At 35.1% G+C, this 27,973-nt stretch overlaps 3 protein-coding genes across 9 annotated transcripts; 2 read left to right on the top strand and 1 right to left on the bottom strand.

Annotated features, from left to right (window-relative positions):
- The first annotated feature begins 1,363 nt into the window (after positions 1 to 1,363).
- On the top strand, positions 1,364 to 9,648 carry LOC117687032 (tripartite motif-containing protein 2). 6 transcript variants are annotated; one of them, XM_034463083.2, is made up of 3 exons: positions 1,366 to 1,564; positions 5,489 to 5,536; positions 7,581 to 9,647. In XM_034463083.2, the coding sequence occupies exon 3, from the start codon at positions 7,616 to 7,618 to the stop codon at positions 9,296 to 9,298; it is 1,683 nt and encodes a 560-aa protein (XP_034318974.2). In that variant the 5' UTR covers positions 1,366 to 1,564; positions 5,489 to 5,536; positions 7,581 to 7,615; the 3' UTR covers positions 9,299 to 9,647. The 6 variants fall into 6 exon arrangements, with proteins under 6 accessions (XP_065924829.1, XP_034318974.2, XP_065924651.1 ...); XM_066068641.1 differs by lacking the exon at positions 1,366 to 1,564 and adding an exon at positions 4,921 to 4,984; XM_066068757.1 differs by lacking the exon at positions 5,489 to 5,536 and having other exon boundaries at positions 1,364 to 1,564; positions 7,581 to 9,648.
- Positions 9,649 to 11,395: 1,747 nt separating this feature from the next.
- LOC117687971 (protein hinderin-like) lies at positions 11,396 to 23,576 on the bottom strand. Of its 2 annotated transcripts, none has more exons than XM_066068501.1 (10): positions 23,454 to 23,576; positions 21,567 to 21,605; positions 20,928 to 21,091; positions 20,268 to 20,392; positions 19,759 to 19,874; positions 18,758 to 18,870; positions 16,826 to 17,816; positions 15,640 to 15,988; positions 14,290 to 14,406; positions 11,396 to 13,225 (listed from the first exon to the last, which is right to left on the bottom strand). In XM_066068501.1, the coding sequence occupies exons 1-10, from the start codon at positions 23,509 to 23,511 to the stop codon at positions 12,946 to 12,948; spliced, it is 2,352 nt and encodes a 783-aa protein (XP_065924573.1). In that variant the 5' UTR covers positions 23,512 to 23,576; the 3' UTR covers positions 11,396 to 12,945. The 2 variants fall into 2 exon arrangements, with proteins under 2 accessions (XP_065924573.1, XP_065924606.1); XM_066068534.1 differs by lacking the exon at positions 23,454 to 23,576 and adding an exon at positions 23,003 to 23,102.
- Positions 23,577 to 25,719: 2,143 nt separating this feature from the next.
- On the top strand, positions 25,720 to 26,564 carry LOC105331252 (perlucin-like protein). The gene is made up of 4 exons (XM_011433362.4): positions 25,720 to 25,777; positions 25,866 to 25,957; positions 26,095 to 26,182; positions 26,346 to 26,564. The coding sequence occupies exons 2-4, from the start codon at positions 25,955 to 25,957 to the stop codon at positions 26,561 to 26,563; spliced, it is 309 nt and encodes a 102-aa protein (XP_011431664.2). The 5' UTR covers positions 25,720 to 25,777; positions 25,866 to 25,954; the 3' UTR covers position 26,564.
- The last annotated feature ends 1,409 nt before the right edge of the window (positions 26,565 to 27,973 follow it).

Genomic DNA, 27,973 nt, shown 5'->3' with positions numbered 1-27,973 from the left:
TAAAGGGTCTATGTCTTATTTAAAAAATTCTATTGCAGCTACTCGTACTCTGACTGGTCCGAGAATGTCAGGCGAAGCCTAAACTATGCTCGACTTGTCATCATTTCCTGTGTAGATTAATGTCTCAAGTTCATTGGCACTTCTATCCTCCTTTACTTTTTAATCAAAGATATTTTTCGAAGTTGTTGACAATTCTGAAAATTTATAACATTGAGTTTAGAGGGCTCCATGGTCGTGGCTATTTTTAGACTGTATTTACCTCCTTCAGAAGAAGAGCTCTATATAAAAATATAGGAAAACACCCAATTTTAAAAAGGTACAATAAATGGATTTCTTCTTTACTGAATAATAATGTATATAGCTAAAACAATCATATCTTAAAATTGTAGGTAGGTCTGATGGTTAATTTGTTGACCGTCCACCCTCCTTCAACGATTTAAAAAAGTTTTCTGTCATTGAGTTTGTCATTTATTTTAAGGCAATCTAATAGCTAATTTTTGATAAGAGATATTTTTATTTGCATGCATATTGCTTTCTAAATTCAACATTTAACGGATATCTAAAAAAAAAATGGAACTCGTCATCTTTAGATGAAATTATTGATCTCACAAATTTCAAAACATTTTGCCCCATTCAATGTTCAAGGAATGTGGAGAAGTGCTAGATTTTGTTACTCATTTCCCCCATAATATAGGGACATCATATGGTCTCTTCAGTTACATGTTAAAATACGTTTACCATTTAGCATTGGACGAATCCAGAATATTTGTTAACACAAATGTGTTGATACCATAATATTTCTAAAACGTTATAAAATGAGTTCAACAGGTTAAACAGTTTCCTAAATCGTTCAGTTTGTCACTAATTTTAAAGCAATAATGCATGCAAGAATAATTTATATTAAGTTGACTTGAATATATTACTTTCTAACTTCAACATTTAACGGGTATTTTAAGAAATGGAACTCATCATCTATATAATTTTCATCAAATAAATTTCAAAACATATGTGCATTGGTGTGTTTCCCCTATTCAACATTCCTGTTTGAGAAAGGCAAATTGGTCAGAATTATTAAAATTTCCGTGTTTTTTTTTTATGTTTACAATGATGCAACAGTCAAACCATAAGCGCATGCGATAACTTTGTAACATTGTAATGTCCTGAAAAAGGTCACACAGATTTGAACTGTTTTGATATTCTATTAGTTCATATAAGGAAGCATATTTGCAAATGTAAATATTTATACGTAAGGTAACTTTATGTTCATTACACATGCGCTGATCTAGAGCGGAACATCCCCGGATGGACCCTTACCCCCTTTGAAAAAACATTTCTGGACCCTTGAACTGATTTATTTTGATAAGGTAATTTTTAAGACGAATACTTGCAACTCTTGTTACATTAAATATTCATCACATCAGTCTAAATAAACACAGCGGCGAAGAAGGGATCTATTTCTGGATCCGCCACTTTCTCATGATCTCACTTACACAGACTGTATCCAGTTGAGTGGGCGTGGCCTAGGTTAGGAAGAGTTTCGGTTTATGGGATCCACCATGTTTGGGTAGGTAGTTAACATTGGCGTTATGGAATCTAATTTGATTGCATGACTTTAGTACAAAGAAAAGCATATATTTTGGCTGTTTACAAAGTGTGCTCCAATTAATGACCTGTTTGCACGAAAATGTACAAAACTGTTTGGTTCGATCACCGAGGCCCGGGAGGTACGCTTTATTTATATATTATCATATAAGATGGCATATGTTTATAATATTTGACATTGAATAGTTTCCCCGGTCAGTTAATCAATATTTCGACAGGAAAATGATATTGAAAATTCATTTTGCCCTTTATTACGATTCGCCACCGACATCCATATACGACCTTGACATTCGCTATATAAATCAAGGAACTAAGATTTCAAAAAGTTTTAGCAAATCAAACATAAACATACATTTTTTTCATTAATCCTTTTGAAGTTTGTTTTGTTTACAATCAAATGATCAATGCATATTATGCAGATTGAATAAACCCAATCAATCGGGGGACGAAACCAAACGGTTCCCTTTTCTTAACACGCCCATGATGCATTTGCATTGGTATTAGACAAATTTTGACCAAAAATGCTCACTCTTTCAGGCAAGCTTTTCGGATCAAAATTTGCCTGTTGTCTGCCGTTGTCGTTGTTGTCGTCGTAAACTTTTCATATTTTCATCTTCTTCTCAAAAACCACTGAGTCAATTTTAACCAAACTTTTCACAAAGCATCATTTGGTGAGGGGAATTCAAGTTTGTTCATATGATAATTAAGGTCTACGCCCGCGTTAAAGGGGAGATAATTTTAAATGATTGAACATTTTTTTTGCATTTTATTTAAGATCTTCTTCTCTAAAACCATTTGGCAAGAAAAGCTGAAACTTGTGCGAAAGCATCCTTAATTCAAGTTTGTTCAAAGCATCGTGCCAGGGGTAGGATGGACCACAATGAATGGTTGAATTTTTAGTTTTTTACATAGGGATTTAAAATGAAAAATGAAGAAGCATCCTTAGGGAATGTAGATTCAAGTTAGTTCAAATCATGATCCCCAGGGGTAGGGTGGGCCAACAATTGGGATGGGGTCGAATTTTTATATAGGTATTTATAGAGAAAAATCGTTAAAAGTCTTGTTCTCAAAATCCAGTTGGCCAGAAAAGCTGAATATTGTGTGGAAGCATCTTTAGGTAAAATAGATACAAGTTTGAAAGTAGACTGATTCTGCTGGTGTGAAACGGTGAGAGTCTTTAACTTTTTAAGATAATGAGTTTGCATAAAATTACACGCTGCAAATCTAAAATTAAAAAGTTTGTTTTAACTAGTTCTCCAGAATTGTGATAATAGATGAAATTAAATTTTTTTTTCAGATTCCTCTAATGCACCGGTTAATAAGCCATTTCACCATGGACCCCCGACGTAGTGCCAAGGATGTGTTACGATGTCATCTCTGTGAGACCCCGGTCCCCCATTTGTATTGTGACATTTGTCACGTAGATCTATGTAAATCCTGCGTTGGTGAACATCTGTTAGATGAATCCACAGAACACAAAGTAGTTTCATCTATAAAACGGGGATCCACCTCCACATGCCAAAAACATTCCTCAAAACTCTGCGAACTCTACTGTACACAATGTGACATTCCTATTTGTGCACTTTGTGTAACAACCAAGGCACATCAAGCTCATGATGTTGTAGACATTTGGAAAGGTATTGAAAATAAAAAACATGAAATACAGATAGATTTAAAAGAACTAGAGAAATCCATCTATCCTAAGTATGAAGAAATTGCTTCTGACATTCAAGGTCAGAAAACCTGTCTGAATGAAAATTCTCAGAAATTGAAAATTGCTATTGACAAACATGGAGAGGACTTTCACAGAGAAATAGATATTATGATAACAAAATTGAAATCTAATCTTGATGAAAAGAACTCTAAACAGCTAGCTATGTTAGATAAACATGAAGATGATGTCACACAAACAACTTCTGAAATCACCCAGTGCATTGCTGATCTGACGAAGTTACTGAACTCTTTCGATGTTAGCCTTTTCCTTGCTTACAAATCCAGGAATGCTGAATTCAGAAGATTGCCTTCTGAACTCACTGTTTCCTTACCAAGTTTCAAACCTCATGTGATAAACAAAGAACAGATTTATTATCAGTTTGGTTCTCTGACAATATTATCTACAGAAACAGAAGAACAAAGTCGCAAAATACATTTTCCAGGTACAGTGTACCCCATCTCAGACAAACCACTCATTGATGTACCACAAATCATCGGAGAGATAAACACTGATTACCGAGATTCCAATATATTACGTAGCGTGTCCTGTCTAAATGACCAGGAGATTTGGACGCGTGGTGATGACAACATCATGAGACTGTACAAACTGCAGGGGGAACTAGTGAAGTCAGTCCAAACTCAGTCAGGGAATGAACCAACAGACATTGCAGTAACAAGGAGTGGGGATCTAGTTTATACTGATTACTGGGATCGAACTGTGAACATGGTGAAAAACACAGAAATACAGACAGTGATTAAACTATTTGGATGGAAACCTGACTGTGTCTGTAGCACCTCTTCTGATGACCTCCTGGTTGTCATGGACAATGATAGTTATACCGAAACAAAAGTTGTACGTTACTCTGGTTTCACAGAAGTACAAAGTATTCAATACGATGATAAAGAGCAACCTCTCTATTCGTCTGGTAATAACTACAAGTACATTTGTGAGAACAGTAACCTAGATATATGTGTATCTGACTGTGATGCTCGTGCTGTTGTTGTGGTCAATCAGGCCGGAAAACTCCGGTTTACCTACACCGGTCCTCCTTTTACTGCCAAAGGATCATTCCAGCCACTTGGCATAAGCACAGACAGTCAGAGTCGAATCCTGATAGCAGACAACAACAACAGCAATATCCACATCCTGGATCAGGACGGACAATTCCTCCGCTACATTTCCAACTGTAACTTAAATGATCCACAAGGCTTAAATGTGGATAACAGAGACAACCTTCTTGTGGCCGAACATGGCACATGTAAAGTGAAACATATTCAATATAATGTTCTTTCACGCTGTGTGTATTTAAACAACAAAATGCTTTCTTTAGTGGTTCATACAGGTTTGAAGTTAACAAGCGTTTCAGAAAAAATTCTTAACCTGAGATAATTTTTTGTTGAAATGCTTATTTTATCCTGTTACAACCACCGTTTAGATCATTTAGTTGTTTCATCTCTAATGAATAATGTATTTTAATGTAGCTAAATTAATGTTATTTTATACAGAAGGCAGTACATGTATATGGAACAGTTATAATAAATTATTCATTTCAATTAATGGTTTATTTTTTAAATATCTTCAGAGTGGTAACTGATTTTATGATGTAGACAACGGAATTTGTCGTAGATTGCCGAACAATGGGAAAGTTCACTTCATGTACGTGTCTTTGTAAGTAAGACGTTTGTTAATGGAATTCTTGTAGTCCGCGCTGTACATTTTTGAACTATCACCATAATATTTAGAAGCATTCCTTCACGACTGGATTTTTTAAAATTAGATATGATACCATATAGCTTTAGACAAATATTCCTAGATGCAAATTTCTATTAATGGTCATTTTGCTGATATGATATTTACCATTGCTGTAAGACATGAAAAGTGCAGCTCATATTGCTTTAAGATGTTAAGTCTTCCTTTACCTGCACATTACCACATGTGTACATGCATTGCTTACATTCAGCAAGTAAACATCTGATTTAAAGTGATAACTTCAATACACTATTTTGGATAAAACGAGCGTTTGAAAAGTGTGTTTTATGATATTTTTTTTTAATCCCGTCCTTTGAACACAAAATCATAGTAAAGCTCGGTTGGGGCTGGTGTGTGATCTACAACCACACTCCCTAGATCCACCACTATATCTGGTTGTTAATCACGTGATTTTATTCACAGGTAAATACACCTGGAAAAGATAGGATTCAGTGGAATCGCCATGTTTAGGTTTGTGGTTAATATTCGCATCAATTACGGAATAAATTTTACATGCCATTCTTTAAAATTGAAAACCTTACATATTGTGTACTTTTTGTTTCAAGATAGTGTTCTTTTTCTGTACATAAAAAGACCCAGGTACTATATAGTATATAGTAAGGAATTGCAATCCACATATTTATATAACCATACTGCTTGAAATATTGATTCCTTTGTAAATCTAAAACTTCTAGAGGATCAATTTCACAAAAGTGCAAATTAAAACCACTATCATCGGAACATATTTAATTGTACATAACAACGATTACAAACCGAAAGTAAAATGTTCTATTGTTGCACTGTTAATTTATACAAGTAATAGCTTTCCAAAAAGCTTGCCTGACTAAACAAAATTGTTCAATGGAAGCATGCATGTATCAATTCGGCTACCTTATTAGAAATGAATTTTAATCTTCGCTGCTGATCATAATTTTATAAACGGAACGTGCAAATTTAAGACGAAATGTCAGTCTTTTCTTCGATCTAGAACATGTACCTATATATCACTTGAAATTCATTTATTTTATTAATTCAATTTTTTTTAGGAATGTACACATATTATATAAGTGCATGTAAGCTTGAAAGCTGGAGAGTAAATAGTAGTTTTTTAAAATTGAATTTGTTATGTTAAGATGCAAAATCAACTGAAAGGCATTTTTAAAAATTTCCAACCATATGAAATATGAAAGGGTATACAAACACGTATTGTTTTTGAATGTGTGTGGACAGCTACATCACAATCATCTTGAAAAGCAATTAAAAAAGGTTGAATTCTCTAATTCATGAAAAAAAAACCTAATTGTAACTTCAATTCAATTAGAATTCCTTATTTGCAGTTTCATTTATTGCATGATCTTACAAAAGTGGAGGGGGAAGGGGGCAAATCATTAATTTTTCCATTTATCATCATATAAAGTTAAGAAAAGTGCCAGCTGCCAAAAAAGTGGGGTGGGGGAAGCAGCCCCCCTCAACCCAACCCCCGATGCTACGTGCCTGTGATGTAAACACATGGTGTGCTCTGGGGTATTGACATGATCCCAACGGACTCGTCAACTAATCGGTGCGCAAAAACTATGAATGAGACATTATGGCGCGAAATCCTGCTATTACCGTTCACGCAACGAATGAACTCATCCATTGGGAGATATCCATGGGGAGGAGGTCAGATGATTTTCTTGACATTAGTTTTGTAACAGCTACATACATGTATATTATACTTTGGATTGGATGTTTTGGAAGAAATCTAACGAATTAAGAAACACGTTTGATTAGTAACTGTTAAATGTAGTAATGTACATTTAGTAGGACACGCGAGTTATGATCCCTTGTCAAGATTAATGAAATCGTCCAACTGAACGAAAATCGGGTCACACCCCGCTTCGGCGATTTAGTTCCTCTAGTAAACATTCCAGTTGTATAAATATATATTTGTTTTAATCCAAACTGATGACTCTCTTGTAATAATGATAATCCAACACCAATTATTACTTACATTGTACCGTAATAGACAATTTGTTACAACTTGTTGCGATGACCCCCTCCCCCTTTTTCACCGTTTAAATATAGTGGAATGCTGATCTATTTTTAAACCAGGATTACACACGTGCACCGCATGGTGAACATCCCTTTTACTTGAAAACTCTTGCTCGCTGTTGTTTACATGCCATATAAAATTTACATTAATTGTGAATGTAAATGCTGACATCTTAAACATGCATCGGTTAATCTTTTTTGTGAAATATCATGATATTGCTTGTCCCATTGTCTGCACTGTTTCGGAGAATGCAACTTTTAAACCTTAGATATGCCTGACGTCATGACGTCAGGCAATAAAGGTCATATATTGTGTATGCAATGATTGGAGACATTAAATGAAACTGACTATACTTTTAGCAATGATCTTTCCTATATATATATATTAAGAAGGGATTTATGCAAAATATTAAAAACATGATTAAATTCATGGCTGTATTGTAACACTTGCCATTACTAAAGTAAGATTTTTTTTCTTCAGGTTCCCTGTCTGTAGCAGTAAATAAACTTTTGACCATGGACCCCAAGCGTAGTGCCCAGGATGTGTTGCGGTGTCATCTTTGTGAGACCCTGGTCCCGCCTTTGTACTGTGACACTTGCAGTATACATTTATGCACAACCTGTGGGGGAGAGCATCTGTTAGATGAATCCACAGAACACAGAGTTGTGCCGTTTAGAAAGCGGGGATATAAATCTAAATGTCAAAAGCATTCATTAAAACTATGCGAACTTTATTGTGCACAATGTGACATTCCTATTTGTGCACAATGTGTCTCCTCTAAGGAACATCACCTACATGATGTATTGGACATTTTAAGTGGGATAGAAAGCAAAAGAAATGTCTTACAGAACGATTTACTAGAACTTGAAAAATATATATCTCCTAAATATGAAGAGATTGCATCTGACATACATCTTCATAAAGTTAATCTGAATGAAAACTCTCAGAAATTGAAAACAGCTATTGACAAACAAGGAGAAGATTTGCACAGAGAAATAAACTCCATTGTAACAAAACTGAAATCTGATGTTGATGAAATGGACTTCAATCTTTTGGCTGACCTGAATAGACAAGAAGATGAAATCACATGCACCATTTCTAAAATCACACAGAGCATTGCTGATCTGAAGAACTTGCTTAACTCGAAAGATGTTAGCCTTTTCTTTGCCCACAAATCCAGGAATGCTGAATTTAAAGAAATGCCTCCTAAGCTTACGGTTGCTTTACCAAAGTTTACTGCTAATATGATAAACAAAGAACAAATATATCAACAGTTTGGTTCTCTGTCAGCGTTATTGGTTAAACCAGAGGAATATGGCTACACAATGGATTCTCTGGGAGCCGATACCTCTTCCTCAAACAGTCCACTCGTTGATGTACCACGGATCATCACAGAGATAAACACTTATTCCCAAGATGATGGTTTTAATTATTTACACAGGGTTAGTTACAGGGTGTCCTGTGTAAATGACCAAACTATCTGGACGCGTGGTGATGACAACATGATGAGACTCTATAACCTCAAAGGAGAACTAGTGAAGTCAGTCCAAACCAAGTCAGGTAATAGACCAACCGACATTGCAGTAACAATAAGTGGGGATCTTGTTTATACTGATTACTTTGATAGAACTGTGAACATTGTAAAGGATACACATATACAGACAGTGATTGAACTACAGGGTTGGAAACCTGACTGTGTATCTGTTTCCTCTACCGGTGACCTCCTTGTTGTCATGGACAGTGATGATAGAAAACAAACAAAAGTTGTTCGTTACTCTGGCTCCTCAGAGAAACAAAGTATTCAGTACAATGATAAAAGACAACCCCTCTTTTCACCTGGTTTTAGCTATAAGTACATGTGTGAGAACAGGAACCTAGATATCTGTGTGTCAGAAATTGACGCCCGTGCAGTAGTGGTAGTCAATCAGGCCGGGAAATTCCGGTTTACCTATACGGGTCCTCCATCTACCACAAAGGAATCATTTAGTCCACGTGGTATCACTACAGATAGCCAGGGTCGAATCCTAATAGCTGACTTTGATAACAACTGTATCCATATTCTGGATCAAGACGGACAATTCCTCCGCTTTATTGAATCGGTTATCTCTCCACAGGGTTTATGTGTGGACTCCAAAGACAACCTCTATGCTGCCGAAGGAGATAAATGTAGAGTAAAGAAAATCCGATACTGCAAGTAAACACGTCGTGTGTATACTGACACAAACGTAAAATATATATATGTATTTTGGTACATTATACATGTATATTACCTCGGTATATTGCCTTGATGATTAATTAAAACAATGATTATGTTATGTGTGAACAAATTGTTTGCATACATTTCACATATCACATGCAAGTGGTGTATTTGATGTGTACAAATAAGGAGTGTTTTGATATTATTTTTCAAAAATGTAACAATTCGACGTCAATAGAGTATGATTCATCATCCTGAAATACTTCATAATATTTATCATATTTTAAAATATTTGAATCAGTTCTGAAGAACAAAGACGCTATTTCTATGTGATATATTTTAATGGATTTTAAAAATTAAAGAATTATCTTTCGAACTTTGGTTTGATTGATACAATTTCTTGAACAAAAGCAGTTACTTTTATAACATTAAACAATCACGACTTTGAGAATTTTCAAATGAAAACAGAAAGTAAATTAAGACAAGAGAACAGCTTTCAATGTGAGAGTAAACCAGGTTTTCTTTTGTGTGAACATTATCTATAATCCATCTGTCAACCCTGAATTGATGAACACTACATATCCGAGAAATGGGGTACTCTATATGCAATATTTTGCAAAAAAAATGACGAAGTTCAACAGCTGTTATTTTTTCATAAATTATTAGAAATCAAAACCCTATCAATATGCACACCTCTGATATATGTCCAATGGATTTGCAAAAGAACAACTTCCTATCTTGAAAATTGTAGGAGGGGTTATCCGTACAATAGGGGTACCGCATATGCAATATTTTGCAACAAAAAATGACGAAGTTCAACAGCTGGTATTTTTTAAATATTATATTAACAGAAATCAAAATCCTTGCAATGTGCACACCTCTGATATATGTCCAAGTGATTTGCAAAAGAACAACTTCTTATTTTAAAAACTGTTGTAGGGGTTGTATCCTATATGCAATATTTTGCCCAATAATGACGAAGTTCAGCAGCTGGTGTTTTTTCACAAATCATCAGAACCTCTGATATATGTCTAATTGATCTGCAAAAGAACAACTTCGATCCTATCTTGAAAACTGTAGGAGGAGTTATCCGTACAATAAGGGTACCCTTTTGGCAACCGCCCGCCCGCCATTTTCACCATTTCCATAACCGGATTTTTTCTTTGGAAAACCCGGTTAAGAAATACACAGTGTGGTTTGTGTTAAACTCGTTTTTGATTGATAGTTTTTTATTGTAATTGACGCATTATCAATAAGTTTATGGACCCAATAACAGTGAATTTCATTGGGGTTTGGGACCCTCTCCTTAAGCTTTTAAAAGAATGGGTAAGCCTTGGTACTATAAAGGAAATGCACCAGACACTACGCGTTTACATACATGTATCACATGATATTGTTTAACTCCACCCCAACCCCAAATAAGGGAAAATGTACTATTCAAAAATTACACCTTGATTATACAACTTACAAATATTGTTTTCGCATAAATGAAGGTTACCAACATATACAGTGTCATCGAATATGATTACTAATATGTATGTCACGTGACACAAGCAGTTCCGACGAGTAAAAATATGGAAGATTAAGCGAGTTCACACCAGGTGAACACCATCATGCGGTTTATAATGGGGAAGGCCAACTTGACTGTTGCATCTTTAGAAAAGTTAAATTGCATAAGCTAATTACAAATGAGGTACATTTTTCCCTTTCACGCACATACAAGATCGCTGTATAAAGATACATCAGGTAAACATTCATAGTTTAAAGTTAAACATATTGAAACCTTTCTTCACCAGTTAATAATTTATAGGTAAGTAAATCATTAAAAAGATTAAGGTAGATCTAATGGATAATTTGTTGACCTCCCAGTCTCCTTGATGTAAATATAAAAGAAAGATGGGGGGGGGGCTGAATATGATTAAAGCAATGGATATTCATTTCAAGAAAGATGGGGGAAATGAAACTGGTTGGTATGAGATCTCTCACATGTGATTCCATAATGTGGCCATAAAAGTTTATATCCCAGTAAATTTCTTACCATTGCCTCTTTTATCCAAATTAATTCTAGAGTAAAAATGAGTTTAAAAGAACAAAAAAATCAAGGCAATATATTTTAATACTAAAGAATTTTACAGTACATTACAAATAGGATAAGTTGACCAGATTAGAAACACGTTGTACAAATGCTACTAAAATTTAATACAACATGAACATCTCTTGATTCTTCTAAAAATATTTAATATCAATCCATATAGAGAAATGATCTTATCAAGTTACTGTAATTAAAAATCTCAACATAAATTGTCATGTTCTCATTGTAAGTTTAGTACTTTGACTATATATCATTCACTATAACGAAGTACCTAGAATGTATCAGAAACAATAAATATTTTAACCATGGATTACGACCCTAAACATATCCTTCAGTTTGGTACATGTACTGTAATACGTAAATGTAATATTTCAATTGCGACATACACCTAACTGTCATGTGGTTAAATGCCATATTCGGTAGTGTACATGCTATGGTGATGATTTAATAGAAAATTGCATGTCACCTTCTCTTGGAATGTTGTGAGATGTAAAATGGTAACAGATTTTACACAAAGTATGACCCAATTACTGTGGAATCATTAGATTTCGTGGTGGTTCAATTTTCATAGAATTCGTGGGTACCTCTCATTCACGAATTCACATCCTCCACGAATTATTAAATATGGGTGATTTAAACAATAAAATGCTTTCTTTGATGATTCATGCTGGATATGAAGGTAGCGACATTGCAGGAAAAATACGTAACCCGCGGAAGATGTAAATATAAAGTCATATTTCCTTTTGTAGGTATTTGATAATACACGAAATTACGTCCCAATGACCCTGTAAAACTTGAGCAATCCACGAAAATTGGCCCCCACGAAACTAAATGATTCCACAGTATATCATTAATTTTGGGATATTGTTAATCACATCCAACTACAAATCTGCATGTCCATAAAAAGAAGATGATTCACCAGGAGAGAAATTTTATATTCTAGTTTGACCTAAAAACTTGCACACTGATCACTTAAAATGTTGCTTTATGTTCAATGTTGATGTAGGGCCACAAGCCGAAGTCACATGGAAAGTTTATTACACAACGTATGACACATGTATCATTCGTATGGACCGTATACATTGTACACTGATACATCTTTATAACCAAAAGACGTCCTGCGGTAAAGAACCTACATATTTTTGTTCCATCTGAAACTTGCACAACCATTCAAATGTTGACACATGTTCAATAGTGACCAACTTGTATGATACAGTCACATGGAAAGTAATTTCACAAAAGTATGACACAGGTGTCAGCCATATGGACTAATGGTGTCTACCACTATTCACATGTAACTGTAAATGCATTGTACTTTAATACTGTGGATTCATTAGATTTCATGGTGGCTAAATGTTTGTGGAATTCGTAGGTATCTCTCCTCCCTGAATTAATAAATGAGTGTTATAAAGTAATATTTCTTTCTGAAGGTATAAGAGTGAAGGTATAAGAGAATACATGAAATTACGTCCCCACGAACCAGTAAAATTTAAGCAATCCACAAAAATTGGCCCCCACTAATTCTAAAGATTCCACAGTAAACGTTTATCACAACATCACAAGAAGAAAATGTCCTCAAGAAGAGAACTTTCTTCTGCCGTCTCCTCCGCTAGTTCCTCATTGAACTGGTCCTTGTGTGGAGGAATTCCGAACACGTTCCCCGTGGGGCAACTCCTTCCAGCACTTGAGAGGATCTTTGCTGTTCCCCCCACAGTTGCTGGCCTTGATCTGACCGGTGTGACGTCCCTTTGTGCCGGGGATCTGAGAGAGGAGGGGCGTGTTGTGGGTTCTTCCTCCAGGGAGTTGACTATTTCCACCACAGACAGGGTTTTCTCTCTGCAAAAGAAAACAAGCATCCAAAAAAATAATTGTAATGTTGTCTAATCCTCAGCTAAAACTTTTACAATTTCCGGGAGTAGTTTATTCTTATCATAGATTTTGGCAATTATTACTTCGAAACTACTGATATTCTATCATACTACAGAGAATATTGATGTTTTACTTTTCAATTAGCATTAAAAAATATAACTAAATAACTATTAAAAGAAATTTTACTCCTGAGATTTTTGGAGCTGATTTATAGTGTTCTCTGAATTTTAGATAAGACATTTTTAAATCTATTTTCTAAAAAGAAAATTATTTTTGTACATCAAAGATGTTTATTTTTTAAATGATGTTTATTTTTTAAATGAAGGAGAATGGAAACAATTTTTTTTAATTTTTAATTTTCCTGAATAATTTCATGATTATAATTAGAATACTATAAGAAAACAGTCCCTGAAACATAAAACATAATGAATTAATTTCAAAAACCACACACTTTTTTAGAGAATTCTCAAAGCAGCTTTAGTAGATTGAAAAGCAATATCAAGAAATGAAATAATATGTAAGAGACTATCATAATTTTAAAAATGTGTGTTCATACAATTATAATTGTTATTATCATAACATCATAATTTCCCAAGCAGATGATTGTTCGATTGCTGTCACATGATCCTGCTATAAATTCTGTTATAAACCTTACAATACTAAAAATAGAAAAATTTATCAACAAAATGCTGACTTTGGGATTTGCGACATTGTGACGTCACAAAAGGAAAATCACCACACATTTTGAACCAAATATTGTGCTATCATACTCTTTAAAAGAAGTAGTTTTTGATCTATTATAATAAATCAATTATAGCCTTTGATATCGATCAATACATGGTTTTATAGACCTGACGAAAGTATATCAACCCCATACTTCATCCTTGGTCAAAATACTCTCATCAGGTCAATAAACTTGATTAAACTATGTATTGACCATGTCAAAAGGCTATTATTGTATAATAAAATCATTACAGTGTTTAGAAATCAGTTAAAAAGTACGAAACAAGACAAATTCTGATCACTCGTACCCTGGTGTGGACGACAGTCTCTGAGGTGGAGACTTTGGTGCCCTCTGGCGGTTCACTTGTAAGGGGAGGTTATTCTGTCGTGGTAATTCCATGAATTCTGAATCTGGCAGTGGTGAACTAAACAGAATATGTTTATATAATATATCTGCCAATTGAAATATGATTAGTTAGTTGCAATACATTACTCAACTGTATAATAATTCATCTATTTCCTATACAGTAAAACACGGTTATAGCGAACACGCTTACAATGAATTGACGCTTACAGCGAAGTGAATTTCATTCTCCAAATCTCTATTTCATGTTGTAAACTTGACGAATATAACGAATTACGCTTATAAGTGAAATTGGCCGTCCCCGGGACTTCGTTATAAGCGTGTTTTACTGTACATTCTTAAAAAAAAACTTGTTACTTTGGTAAGTATGATTTTCCATCCAATACCATCATAGCAAAATCAGCCTTGAAATAACTGTACTTTCATTAATTTTCGAGGACAAACTCTTCATATTGAAGAGGTGAAAATCACAGCAAGGATATGCAAACTTGTGGCCAACTCTTACATCAATACCTTTAAATCATCACATCAGTAACTTGATCTAAAGGGTTTATTCATGGTGCAGATCATCAGATCAAAAAAGACGCAAAGCACCAAGTTTGATCCGATGATCCTTGCCTGGCAATGAGACGTGATCTGACTCTTTGGATCAGGCTATTGCTATGATGACATATTCATAATATGCCTTTCCATTAAAAAGGTTAAAAATATTGACAAAACTCTGTTTTTGAACAATGTTTACTTATTAAACAAAGCCAATTTAGAATGAACTCTTTCCAAAACTTGCTAAAAAGCAAACATTGTTTATTGTGTACTTTAGAAGTCATCAGTTTTAGAGGGGTGTGATATAGATTTGGACAACCACAATGTATTTATCTGAAAAATCCAGTCAAACCCTGTAAATCATCAAGAAAAGAAAATTGGTAGATATATAATCAAATGCATCAGGCCATCAAATTAATCGGTTATTTCCTTGGTTCTCAGGCCTGCCTGCAACTGATTTAGGATTAGCATTATTCAATTTTACTAGATATCTTGATCATTTCAACTATTAGATCAATGAAAATTGGTACTCAACAAATATTGATGTCTCTGGGTTAACAGGTGTATGACTGTCAAGTCTCAAATGGGACTCCCAACCCAAGGTCTCTGCCATACCGTGCCAGCGCTCTCATCGTTGAGTTATTGAGACCCCATATGTTGACTAACATTCACACACCTGTTAACCCTGTGACATTGATGGCACCACAGTACTGCTATGTATGAGTAAAAAATGTTCATCATATATACATACCGTGGACTTCTGCGGGAGTAGCTGGTGGCTGCATCCATTTTCCTGGTAGGAGTGTTCAGGATACCATCTTCCACCACCTCCTCAATGGAACGATCCAGCCTCCTAGAATAACTTGTGGCTGCATCCATTTTCCTTGTAGGGGTGTTCAGGATTCCATCTTCCACCACCTCCTCTATGGAACGATCCAACCTTTTAGAATAACTGGTTGCAGCATCAATTAATCGTGGGGTAGAGGGGGCGGAGTCCACTTGTTCAGACTCCAGCCGGATTGGTGAGGTACCTCTGGTGTACTTATCTTGTATTTTGGTTTCTACCCTTGTCTCTGCTTTAGGAGCACTTCTTGTAGCACCTGTTATAATGAAATACAATTTTTTTTATTGGTCATTTGGCTGGTTTACATCAAAACATAAATTTTCCTTTTTTTGTGATGAGAATTGCATCTCATCATATTGATATACTCTGCAAGTTACTATGTTTTATGAATAAGTCATTAATTTAGTTTTTTTCCTTATTTCAACCAGAAAAAATTCCTCATCACTTATTTTCCCACCCAACAAAACAATTTTCTCTGTAACTGTTCAGTGTAAACAAATGAACAAATACTAGATTCAGTGATATCATGTCAAATACAAAACCTCATTATAAAAAATATGCTCAATATTATTCCAGTTTTATTGTCTAAGAAATCCCAAAAGATAAAATTTTGACTAAATATGCAAACTCTTCACTCAATGGAAAAGGTTTGATTATTTTTTTTTTTATTTCATTCATATTTTAGTTCAGACACTATTAAAATTAATTAGAATTGTTTAGAAAACTAGTGTTCTTATTTGAACACAAAAAACCCCACACACACTATTTCTCCTACAATGCACAAGGTAAATTTCTGCACTTAAAAGTCTATTCCCTTTACTTGGCCCTCCATGATGAATTTCCTCTCTATCACCAAGTCTGTCTGTCTGTCAAAGTCCGCCTAGAGTTGAACTGTTCAAACTTATTTTCATAATAATATAAAAGAACTAAAATAAATCTCCATACACAATATTCCCCTTTACCTAGACCTCCCCATAGAAATGAATTTCTATTCTCTTATCAATACTGGTACTCTTTTAACACAAGAAACACAGACAATTTCCACTACAAAATGACACAAGGTAAATTTTCCCTACAACGAGCCTCCCTTTACCTGTAACTCCCCGGTGGACTTCCTGTCTATCACCGACTCTGTGAATCTCCTCCTCACTGAAACACCTCTCTAGGTCCAGTCTCTCCACCCGCCCCTCACACTCACTCCCTGTATCCGGAACACTGAACACACTTCCTGCGTCATTATCATCCGGATCCTTCGGAAACTCTCCGTTCCTCTCCAGATAGTCCATCCTGGCCCGTTGATTTGACCGTCGCCTGTCTATCAGGTCCTGTTTCCGCTTTAGTTGTGCCTCCTGCTCCATTAGGATCCTCCTCAGTCTGTTTTGTTCTTCTAGCAGCGTCTCCCTCTGTCTCAACAGCTCCTGCTTACGTTCCGTGGGCGTCAGTTTCTTGTATTTCTGTTGGAACTCTTTGTTCCCGGGACCCTCTTTGTCCCTCTCTAACTGTGGTGAATGTTTCGGAAGTTCGTCGTGTCCAACAGCAAGTTTCTCTTTGAACCCCACCTTATTGTTTCCCCTTGCTTGTTGACCAATAGGTGATGATGACCTTTGACCTCGGGGGGAATTGGACGGAAATGAGGCCCTGGAGGACCTCGGACTAGCATCAGGTTCCAGACAATGGAACTCGCCTCGAGGCGAATCTTCATCCACGTACGCCCTAATGTCAGTACTCTTCTGCGTGCTTGACATGATTGGGTCTCTAAACGCTTGAATGACTGGGATACGGTCACTGTACTCCACCCTCCCTCCTCCCCCATGTCTCGGGGGCGTGGTGGTGGACGACTCAGACGCCACGATTGTACTCAGACCCCCGTCCTCTGTCTGCCTTCTCTTGGCAATCTCCTTGTCAATCATCGAGGTGAAAGGTCGCCGGAGGCGGTCCTTCGTTGACTCTGCCTCTATGTATCGCTGGTGGAGCTCCTTACTGCCTGTGTGTTGGTTTTCCTTGTTCTCTGTTTGACGTTGATTTGACCTTCGTTTGCCGTCGGAGATTTCATCTACTGACCCACTTCTCCCCCGCTGACCTTCCTGTGATATCAAGTACAGCTTTCATTAAGTTTTTTTAAAACTTGTAGCAATTAATCAACAAGCAGAATTCTGTATAACGTAAGATGTCACAATGTAAATTGTAGCAATTAAACATACTCTACATCACGTACAAAACACTGTAATTCGTATCAAGATTATTCAAATCTTTATTAAGATATATTATCCAAAATTAACAATTTGGTGGATATTTTCTGCACAGTATTTTCAAAATGACATCACAATTAATTCTACAATGCAACATGTATATACACTAAAGATCAATAAGAATAAATTACCTGCAAATAAAGTGAACTAAATTAAATGTAAAATTGTTAAAATAAGATATAATAATGTTATTCAGGTCTATAGTCTGTCTCCTGATATTTATGCAGCACATTTGGAAAATTTTTAATAAAAATAATATACCTGTGAAAGAAATACATTTGAAATTGATGAAAGGGAAAATATCAAAGATAATTTCATTCACACATCATCATTTTTCCCTCAAAAAAAGTCAGAGGAATGAAAACTGATTTCATACGGGGTTTATAATGGGGAATGTTCACATTTTTTCTCCATTTGAAAGTCACTTGGAATACCTCGCACAATTTTTTACGTTATCATCCAGGTCAGTTGCAATACAAAATCCCCGGTAGATATCACTTTTTTTTTTAGACGTGTATTTCAACCTGATAAGCTAGAGGGGGCGTTTCAAAGGAGAACTCTTGGAAATTTTTCATACTTTTGAATGAACATCGTTTGAACCATGAAGTATTTACAAACATTGAGCGATTAAGCAAAACGTGAATCGAGGATAGCTTGGGACAAAGTATAATCAAGGTGTGCATGGATTTATCCCTGGGTATATGGAACATAATCAGGGGTAGATCCCACACACCCTTGACTTGACCTAGATAACTACTTTCCCTGGGGCAGCCCACCTTTTTGTTGACCATCTCTGTAATGGAAGTATTAAGCTGGTCCTCCCTCTCCATTAACTGGTCCCTGTAGCGGGTCAGCAGCTCCTGACACTGGAACAGCTTGCTCTGGATGTCTGAAGGTAAACCAATCAATCGCAAAAGTACATCAATCTGGTTGCAATGATTGGCTCACTAACTTGCATTGAAGTCAAAGCAGCTAAGTTACAAAAGGATCTAACATTTCTGATATGTATCATATATAAAAGAGTGTGGATAAAAATCATGATTAATGTTTGACTGGAACTGTACACGAGATTGTGAGAAATGACTGGAACTGTCGAGTACATACTTATTTCTCACATTATCACTGGTGTGAGATCGGTTTGTCCGGTGTGAGACAGCAGTGCGAGATTTTTCTGTCTTATACTGTGTATTACTACGCTGTTTTAAAACGTAAACAAACGTTGTCTGCTGTAGGGAAATGCAAAATAGTGCATTGAGATTATCCATTAAGTAATTGTGTTGCATAATTAATTACAATTTTTCATATTTTAATTGAAAATCTGTTGTATGCTTTCATTTAACTTGCACTATTTGAAGCACGCAGAGGGATAAACCGAAAGTAATCTTTTAAACGTCATAACAGAAAGTTGTCAAACATCAATCTTTAAGCTAATATAATGCGAGAAAAATAATCATTCATTATTTACTCGTGTGGGATAGTGAAATTCCACCCTGGGGCCAAGATTCACGGTCTAGGACTCGGCAAAGCCTCGTCCTAGACAGTAAATCTTGTCCCCTCGGTGGCATTTCACTATCCCACACTCGTAATAATGAATGATTCTATTAATCTCCCCCACATATGTATCTGTACTTGTATATGACCTTCTTTCACTCTACCTTTTTCTCTGTAAGTTGTAACACCTCTAAGAGTCTCTACATCTTACCCTCTCTCTGTAACACCTGTACATCTTTCTGTGATTGTGTGTGTATGTGTAAGTTGTTACACTTGTATATATTACCTTCTCTCTCTGTCAAAATCTGTTCCTGCTGATTGACCAGTTGTACCACCTGTTTTTCGTACTGTCGCCGCTCTGTCTGTAGTTGACCCATCACTGCCTCCTTCTCATCCCCCATCCTAAACAGTCAACACACTCTAATAACTTCCTTTAATACATGCAGTTTGAATTTTTTTAATAATTTCTGCTTAAAAAATCTATTTTTCCTTAATACAAGTTTTTAATCTTTTTTGGAATGGTATCTTAAAATATCTTGTAAATTAACAGCATGTACATAAATGTAGGGTTAAAGTTAAAAGTTGGAGTTACAAAACATAACAAATGCTTGAGCTCCTTTCAATTTATCCACAATATTCAGAGAGAAGTATGCAGTATTTTTGAGAGAAAAAAGCATTGCTGTATCAAGAGGCTAGCAGTGCTCTTGTTATAATAATAAAGGGTTAGAATTGCATTCATTATTAATTTAACTTTTAGCAAGACATTTTAGCATGACAACGTTCCGATTGACCTACTTAGCCAGCTCTTTGATCAGGTTTGCCACTCTCTTCTTGTCCTCGGCACACAGGTCTTTGAGTGAGACTTTCTTGGAGCCCGACAGGTGCTTCTTGGGGTTCTCCAAAAGACTCTCCACTGTCAGCTATAAATAAATATTAGGTTGTACTTTTACTTTCATTTTTGGATTTTTCAGTACAAAATCTGATACCCTACTACTAGATTAAGACAGAGACAATTTGATTAGCTTTTATGCAAGGTGTACAGGGGACTGTTCACCATATTCACTGCAAGCTATAAATAGATATTGGACATACCATTATCATACATATCTATAGTGTAGATGCAAATGAAACATGATACTTTTAACTTTCAACTTTCAACTTTTAGAGATTTTAAGTACAGATGGATGTTCAGGGAAAACAAATCTGATATTCCACCATGAGATTTTGACAGGAGAGAGATAAGTTGTCATTCAAGGAGTCCCACTTTGCTGAATACAACTAAGAACCTAAGGTATAACACTAGATTTTAACTTTGCCACAAAAGGAAAATTTATTCATGGACGATTCTCAACTGCGAATATGCTGTGTGTTTACATTATGTACATCTTGCATAATTGTTGCAGTTTATCAAATGGGGTAACAGTGAGAACGTGCTGTTAATTTTGTATTACGTACATCTTGCGTTATTGTTGCAGTGTCAGCTGACAAGTTCATGACCTTGACTGGCGACCTGACAGGAATAGTGGCCTTGACCTCGGTGGTTTTATGCCCAGTCTTGTTATTGTTAGACTTCATTTTCCTGGGTTTGTGTGGACGACGATTTCCTGGCGCTGTCACCCCTGATAACATAACATGAAAATGTAGATAACAGGGAAAATTGTATGATACCAATTATAAAGCACTGTAGATTCCTTATTTTACGCGAGTACTTAATTCCACAATTCAACCGACTTGCATCAAATCGTGAGAATATAAAATCGCAAACACCGAATTGTTAGCATAGTTTCATTTAGTTTACATATGTCTGCAAAATAAAAGTGAGATTATAAATTCAGTGATTTGTGCTTTTCATGATTTTACACAGACATTAGTTCCTCGCGCTTAATTACCGTAGGAATCTACAGTAATCTACCATTCCTAATAATTGGCCAGTTGAAAACTACTTCAGGACAATAAGTTTACAAAATCTGACCAAGTACTTTATCTTATACTTTTACCCAATATGGAACAATTAATGAATGAAAATAAATATCTGTGAGTAGATTATCACAGGTGTGTAATGCTTGACAGATATAGAATACAAACATTTTTTACCTGGTACAACGGCATCTCTGTTGTTCTTTGTTTCTGGCTCTGAAATTGAAAATTAAAAATAAATTTGACATCTAGAAAAATTCAATAAGGAATGGCAATTTCTAAATGGATACTCTGTCAGAATGTTGGTAACCGGTTTCAAAATCAGTATTTAATTAGTTGTTTTAAATGTAAAAACTTGCATATTTAACAAATTTCATTTCAAATTTGATCTTGTACCGGTATTTTTTTAGTCATTACAATTTATTGAAACTGAGGTCATGGGGCTGAGATTATGAAGGGAATACTTCCATAATACCCTGTCCCAGGCTTTGATTTACTTATAGTTTAGATTTTCTCCATAGAACCACATACAGGGGACTATCAGATGGAATCTTGAAATCAATGTAAGAAAAATATTTATTTTAAGGCATTTGCACTCTTAAAACTTAAGAGAAATTTACAAGAATTGTAGTTAAATTTCTAACAGGAATTCGCTTTGATGTTCTTTATCCATTTAGTTCCAGGCATTAGTAGGAGCACCAAATGTACCTTTAAGGGAGTACCGTAAAACTATGCACAAGACCAGGTTTGAATCTTAGACCAAAGCAGTCTGTCACAACATCATTATTATAGTCTGTCCCAAGATATTTTTGCCGCATATTTTCTTAATTTATTCAATATTTATAAATACCTCATGGTTCAGACGATGTTCATTCAATAGTATGAAAAAATCCCAAGATTTCCCCTTTGAAACGCCCCCTCTAGCTTGTCGGGTATCAGTACACGGCTAAAAATAAAAAGTCTACGAGGTTTTTCCATTGCTAAGGAGATGAAGACACCCGGATGATAACGTTGAAAAATTGCGCGAGGGGTCCCGAGTATTTCCGAATGGAGAAAAGATGTCAACATTCCCCATTATAAATCTCCATAGGAAATCTGTTTTCGTTCCTGTGAATTTTTACGAGGGAAAAATGATAATGTGTGAATGAAGTTATCTTGGGAATTTTCCCTTCCATCGATTTTAATTGCACTTCAGTCACAGGTATGTGTATTTTTATTAAAAATCGTTCAAATATGCAGCAAAAATATCTTGGGACAGACTATAGGATAATTTCACGAAGTGCATATTTTTGTTATTGCTGTGGAGCAGGATGGGAAAAATAATGACAGACCAGACGGGGACTGGAACCCTGGCCCCCATGAATCTTTAATCAGCTGCTCTTCAAACTGAGCTACTGTAGAATCATATTTGTTCGTGGGGGACCAATGTTCGTGGCTTTTGTGGGTAACCCTTGCCAACAAATTTACATGCCCGTAAAACTTTACACAATCTATTTTTTAAATATTTATTAAAATCACAAGTATCATGATTACACTACCAACAAAATGAGGTCCCCACAAACCAAGAACGAATAAAAATGATTGCACAGTAGGCCTATATCTGGTACTCGAACCTGTCTGTATTCACTTGGCAGGAGTGAACCTGTCAGTTCCCTGAGGTAGTTCCAGGGTTTGGGGTCATGATACAAAAAATGTGATACAAATATATCAGTTGAACTTGGTACAGACTATATAACAGAGATATATATTTTTGTTGAGATGCACCGAATACAATATTAAGTCGATTCTCGAACATAACGTCTATTGCCAGTCAAATAAATATCTTAATTTAATGATAACATGAAAATAAAATTGTTTCATTCAACATAAATCATCAACGCCATCGACAAAGGAGAATTTCTGATTAAACGATGCAGCCGTCGGTGAACTGTCATGCGTGTTGAGACAGGAATCACAACAATGTCGTCTGCCGAGAGTTAGAGATCAAACACAAGCCTCGCCCGCCCATGAAATGAACAGCAGGTTATAATCTGAGTCCTCTCGTCCTGTTTATTCCAAACTTACCAAATTTCGACCAGAAAACATCCTTGGTTGCCGATTGTTTACTTTCTGCCTCATACATGCCGCGGTTTCCGATCACGCATGTGCATTTTTAAGGCTGACTAAATAAAGAAGCAAATCGGGCAAGTTATTATTTCCCGGAATAATACACCATGATAATTTTGTTTTTAAAAATGGCCATAGATTATTCCTAAGCATATATGTAGTCCGTGAAAATTACTTAAATTCACGTTTAGGATTATGAATTAAAAGTTACCGCCCCAACACGTATTTTTGGATCGGGGAATAATTTAAACAAGTGCATAGTGGTTATTTCTTTATCAATGAATTGGTCACGTTACAATATAATTATATAAAAATAATGTATAGAAAAAAGTGTATACTCAGTATTTACCGGTATAACTTTTTTTCCGGTCCTTTATACAAATTAAGACGGGAGTGTCAATGACTGATTGGTCATTGCTACTGACACTAACACGTACATGTATGGATGTACAGGTTTGTCAAAATATATATACTGTTTTATTGCAATATTTACCAGAAATCTTGTGTCACTAAAATAAGCATAATTTTCAAAAATTTTACCGTTTTATTGTAAATACATGTATTTACCAGAAATCTTGTGTCATTCACTAGTATTAGAACAATTTTTAAAAAATGGCCAATATATAAATTAATGATAGATATGGATAAATCATTAAGGTTATACGAGTTGACTATTTTTGATACGCACCTTCTACTTTAGGGTGATAGTGCTTAATAAGGATCCTCGACACCCCGTGACTTCTACTTTTTATGACAATACGTCACAACATGGTAATTTTTGCGCATTGTGAAACAGTTTAATACAACCAATCCGTCTTACCTATCTATGTGGCGCAGTTGGCGTTGCTTCGGTCAACCCATCCGCAGGTCCCGATTTCGAATACTGCAGGGATTTTTATTTTCATGAATAGCGGTAAAATTTAAAATAGTGATTTTTCCCCAAACAGTGATTTTTTGGGGCCATTTTCAAGTCAAACACATACTAAAAATCCATATCTTTAAGTAATTTTGAAGAATGGGCTTGTAGGCAGAACTTGTAGGCAGAACTTTTTTCAGGTGTGTGGAGGACCCTTAAAGGGACTTGGACACGATTTGACTTCAACATTTCAAATTTTATTTTTCCATTTTCAATGTTTATACTGATAAATATAGACGTTTATAATGCCATGTCAAAATTTGAAACTCAAATATCAATTTATAAGCAAGATACAGAGTTTATAATTCTTTGTTTGTAAACAAAACTTGAATATTGTCATTTTTTACATATTCGTTGTATTGGTGTAAATTTCAATCCAATGTAACTTTTTTTTGTTGAAAATATTATTTAAGAAGATATTGAATTAGTTTAAATTGTTATTTACATGCAATTTTGTCTAAGAAATGGTAATTCTCTACATTACTTTTTTGTAAACAACTATAAGACTCGAGCTTTGTTTACATAACAATCAATTCTTACCTCGTTATCTCGCTTGTAACTTGACTTTAACATTTAATATTTTGGTCAATCATTTAAAATGCACCAATAAACCATTTTATACATAAAAAATAAAAATATAATTTTTGATCTCAAATCGTGTCCAAGTCCCTTTAAAATACCTACCGAATTAAGAAATAGGAGTTACTGTATTTTTTCTTATGTTTAGACGCGTATATTCACGAAATATTTAGTTACATGTTGATTTTATACTTCATCATCTTACTATAACTTACAATAACAGTTGTGTAGTAATACATTTTAAACTAGGAAGTTGTCCGAAATTGTCTCTAATCCTTTTAAATTGTATATGCGACGTTTCTGTGACGGCCATGCATTCCGTCTTGACTATAAAAGCAACATATCTTCTTTTACGATATTAATCGCCGTGTGCCAATATGGAGGGACTTACCAATCAACATTTCATCGTATGAGTCAAGATGCACATCTGTGGCTACCATATATTTACTGTATATTTATCTTGTTTTCTGACACAGGTTCTGACACAGGTTAAACATAATTCTTTATGAAACACCTGTTCAAAGAGCCAATAAATGAAAACTCTCAAACTGCTGACGTATCAATTGAATCACACTTATATGGTTTACTTGAAACTGCCAATGCTGTGTTTTTGTCAATCTAAGGCCTATAAATTACACTTAAGCCTACTACCCAATATAACAGTTAACCTAATTAATTTCCTATAAATTGCCAAAAGTATTACATGATGAAGCAGTATCATTTAAAATGAAGAACGCCAAAAGTCAGCTTCTTCTTTTGATTATTGCTTTTTGGGCGTCATCAGAAGGTAAAATTCATCCTTAAAGTTGTTATAATCCGTTCCAGTTAATATGTTTTGTTTAAGTCATGTACCATTTTGTTTTGCATTTCTAAAGCATCACTCATCCGATGCGAAAAAGGATGGGTTCAATTTGGAAAGAAATGCTATAAATTCTCATCTTATACAGCGACATTTAAAGACGCCATGGTAAGATAATACATGTATATTACAATTATACACCATGCAGTGTATGTAAATTACCAAAATCGCACTCCAAGGAAATTATAATGTGTTTTAATGTTTCTTTCATGAACTTAATAACTGTTCTTTTTAACGAAACTTAGGTGATGTGTAACAACAATGGGGGTCGACTTTTAGAGTTGCAAAGCAGAGCGGAAGAAAACTGGGTCGATTTACATTGTCGCGTCAGAGGTAAGAGAGAGAGAGAGAGAGAGAGAGAGAGAGAGAGAGAGAGAGAGAGAGAGAGAGAGAAAGCGGTGTGTGTGTCTCTCAAGAAAATTACAAGAACATTTGTCTATTTTATATTCAATTTTCATAGAACCACATCAAATCAAATTCTGAATAACTATTTCAGGTTATGGATTTGGAGTGTGGCTGGGCCTGACTGATCTTCAGAGAGAAGGTCAATATGTGGCCATGTCTGATGCTCGCAGACCACGCTATAGCAACTGGGTGAGAGGGGAACCCAACAATGGTAACAGACACGAACACTGCGCCATGTATTGGATCGCAAGAAGGGGATGGAATGATACCGTTTGCACAGGAAGAATGAACTATGTATGTAAGAAATAAAGAACATTTCTAAATGACTTAAGAGTGTTATATATATATAAAAGAAAAAAGTTGTAACAGCAAAATGTTTGATAAGGCATTGCATTATCATCAAACCTTTAATACTGTTGCAATGGTTCACCACTACTTTTCAGATTTTCAGATACATACTCTATAATATATCCCAATAGTCATTGAATTGATATATTCAAAGTGTTTTATCAAACAAATAATCTCAATTAGTAAACAATGAATAACGAATTAGACTCCAAACAGTATGGTGGCATATCTCTGCCCCTTGTGTGCAAGTTATTTTTTATTTATTATGTCGACATGCAAGATAAATATGTTGACATGCAAGATAGTTATGTCAACATGCAACATAACTATGTTGACGTGCAAGAAAACTACAATCAAATGAGAGTTATAAAAAATCTCAAATATCGCAAACATGTGACATCCAAGATGCTAGATACGCTACCTATTGATGTCAACATGCAGCTTATTTATATTAACTTGCAACTTCTTTATGTCGACATGCAACTTAGTTATGTTAACATGTAAGATAAATATGTTGATATACAACATATTTATGTTTACATGCAACTTGGTTATGTTGACATACAACTTATAAGTTGCATGTCAACATATTTATCTCGAATGTAACATAACTAAGTTGCATGTCAACATATTCATCTCGCATGTCAACACAAGTAAGTTGCATGTTGACATAAATCAGTTGCATGTCGTCATAAATAGGTTGCATGTTGATCTAAATAAGTTTCATGTCAGCATATTTATCTTGCATATCAATATAAATAAGTTGCATGTCGACATAAAAAGGTAGCATCTAGCATCTTGAATGTCACAGGTGGGCAATATTTGAGATTTTTTGAGATTTTGTATAAATCTTATCTGATTGCAATTTTCTTGCATGTCAACATAATTTTTTGCATGTTGACATAATTATCTTGCATGTCTATATTCATAGTGTGTAGTTAAGACTGGCAATCTCTCTCTCTCTCTCTCTCTCTCTCTCTCTCTCTCTCTCTCTCTCTCTCTCATTGAATTTCAAATACAAGACATGGCTCTCTGTGTTACTATTTGGTATAACACAAACTTTTACTGTTCATATTTTTGTGCTATTTATAGTAACATTGGCACTCTTGCTAATTTTTTCACGATACCAGTAACAATTCATATGTCAAAATTAAAACAATCATTCCTTTTTACGAGTGTGCTTTAACATATTAGATTATTTATGAAATTGAAGTCATTTTTTTGACCAAATAACCATTAATTGGACTGCAGTTAAACAATTCGAGATAAGTTATAAGTCACAATTTTTTTTAGAAAAACACTTAAGATTGTAAGGTTTTTATTTTCCTTAACAGTACCCCCCCCCCCCCTTCATTAAAAAACCCCAAACTA

The sequence above is a fragment of the Magallana gigas genome, chromosome 1, assembly GCF_963853765.1.
Source record: "Magallana gigas chromosome 1, xbMagGiga1.1, whole genome shotgun sequence".
NCBI classification, from domain to species: Eukaryota; Metazoa; Mollusca; class Bivalvia; order Ostreida; family Ostreidae; genus Magallana; species Magallana gigas.
The sequence above is the reverse complement of the archived record's forward strand: the minus strand, read 5'-3'. Positions and strand labels throughout refer to the sequence as shown.

Excerpts from the sequence above, each read along its gene's own strand:
- LOC117687032 (XM_066068579.1), top strand. The coding sequence starts at position 2,909 with ATGCACCGGTTAATAAGCCATTTCACCATGGACCCCCGACGTAGTGCC.
- LOC117687971 (XM_066068501.1), bottom strand. The coding sequence starts at position 23,511 with ATGTATGAGGCAGAAAGTAAACAATCGGCAACCAAGGATGTTTTCTGG. Across the intron at positions 21,606-23,453 it reads TGTTTTCTGGTCGAAATTTG|AGCCAGAAACAAAGAACAAC; the intron begins GTAAGTTTGGAA and ends TTTCAATTTCAG. Across the intron at positions 19,875-20,267 it reads CTGATCAAAGAGCTGGCTAA|GATGGGGGATGAGAAGGAGG; the intron begins GTAGGTCAATCG and ends TTGACTGTTTAG.
- LOC105331252 (XM_011433362.4), top strand. Across the intron at positions 26,183-26,345 it reads TTTACATTGTCGCGTCAGAG|GTTATGGATTTGGAGTGTGG; the intron begins GTAAGAGAGAGA and ends TAACTATTTCAG.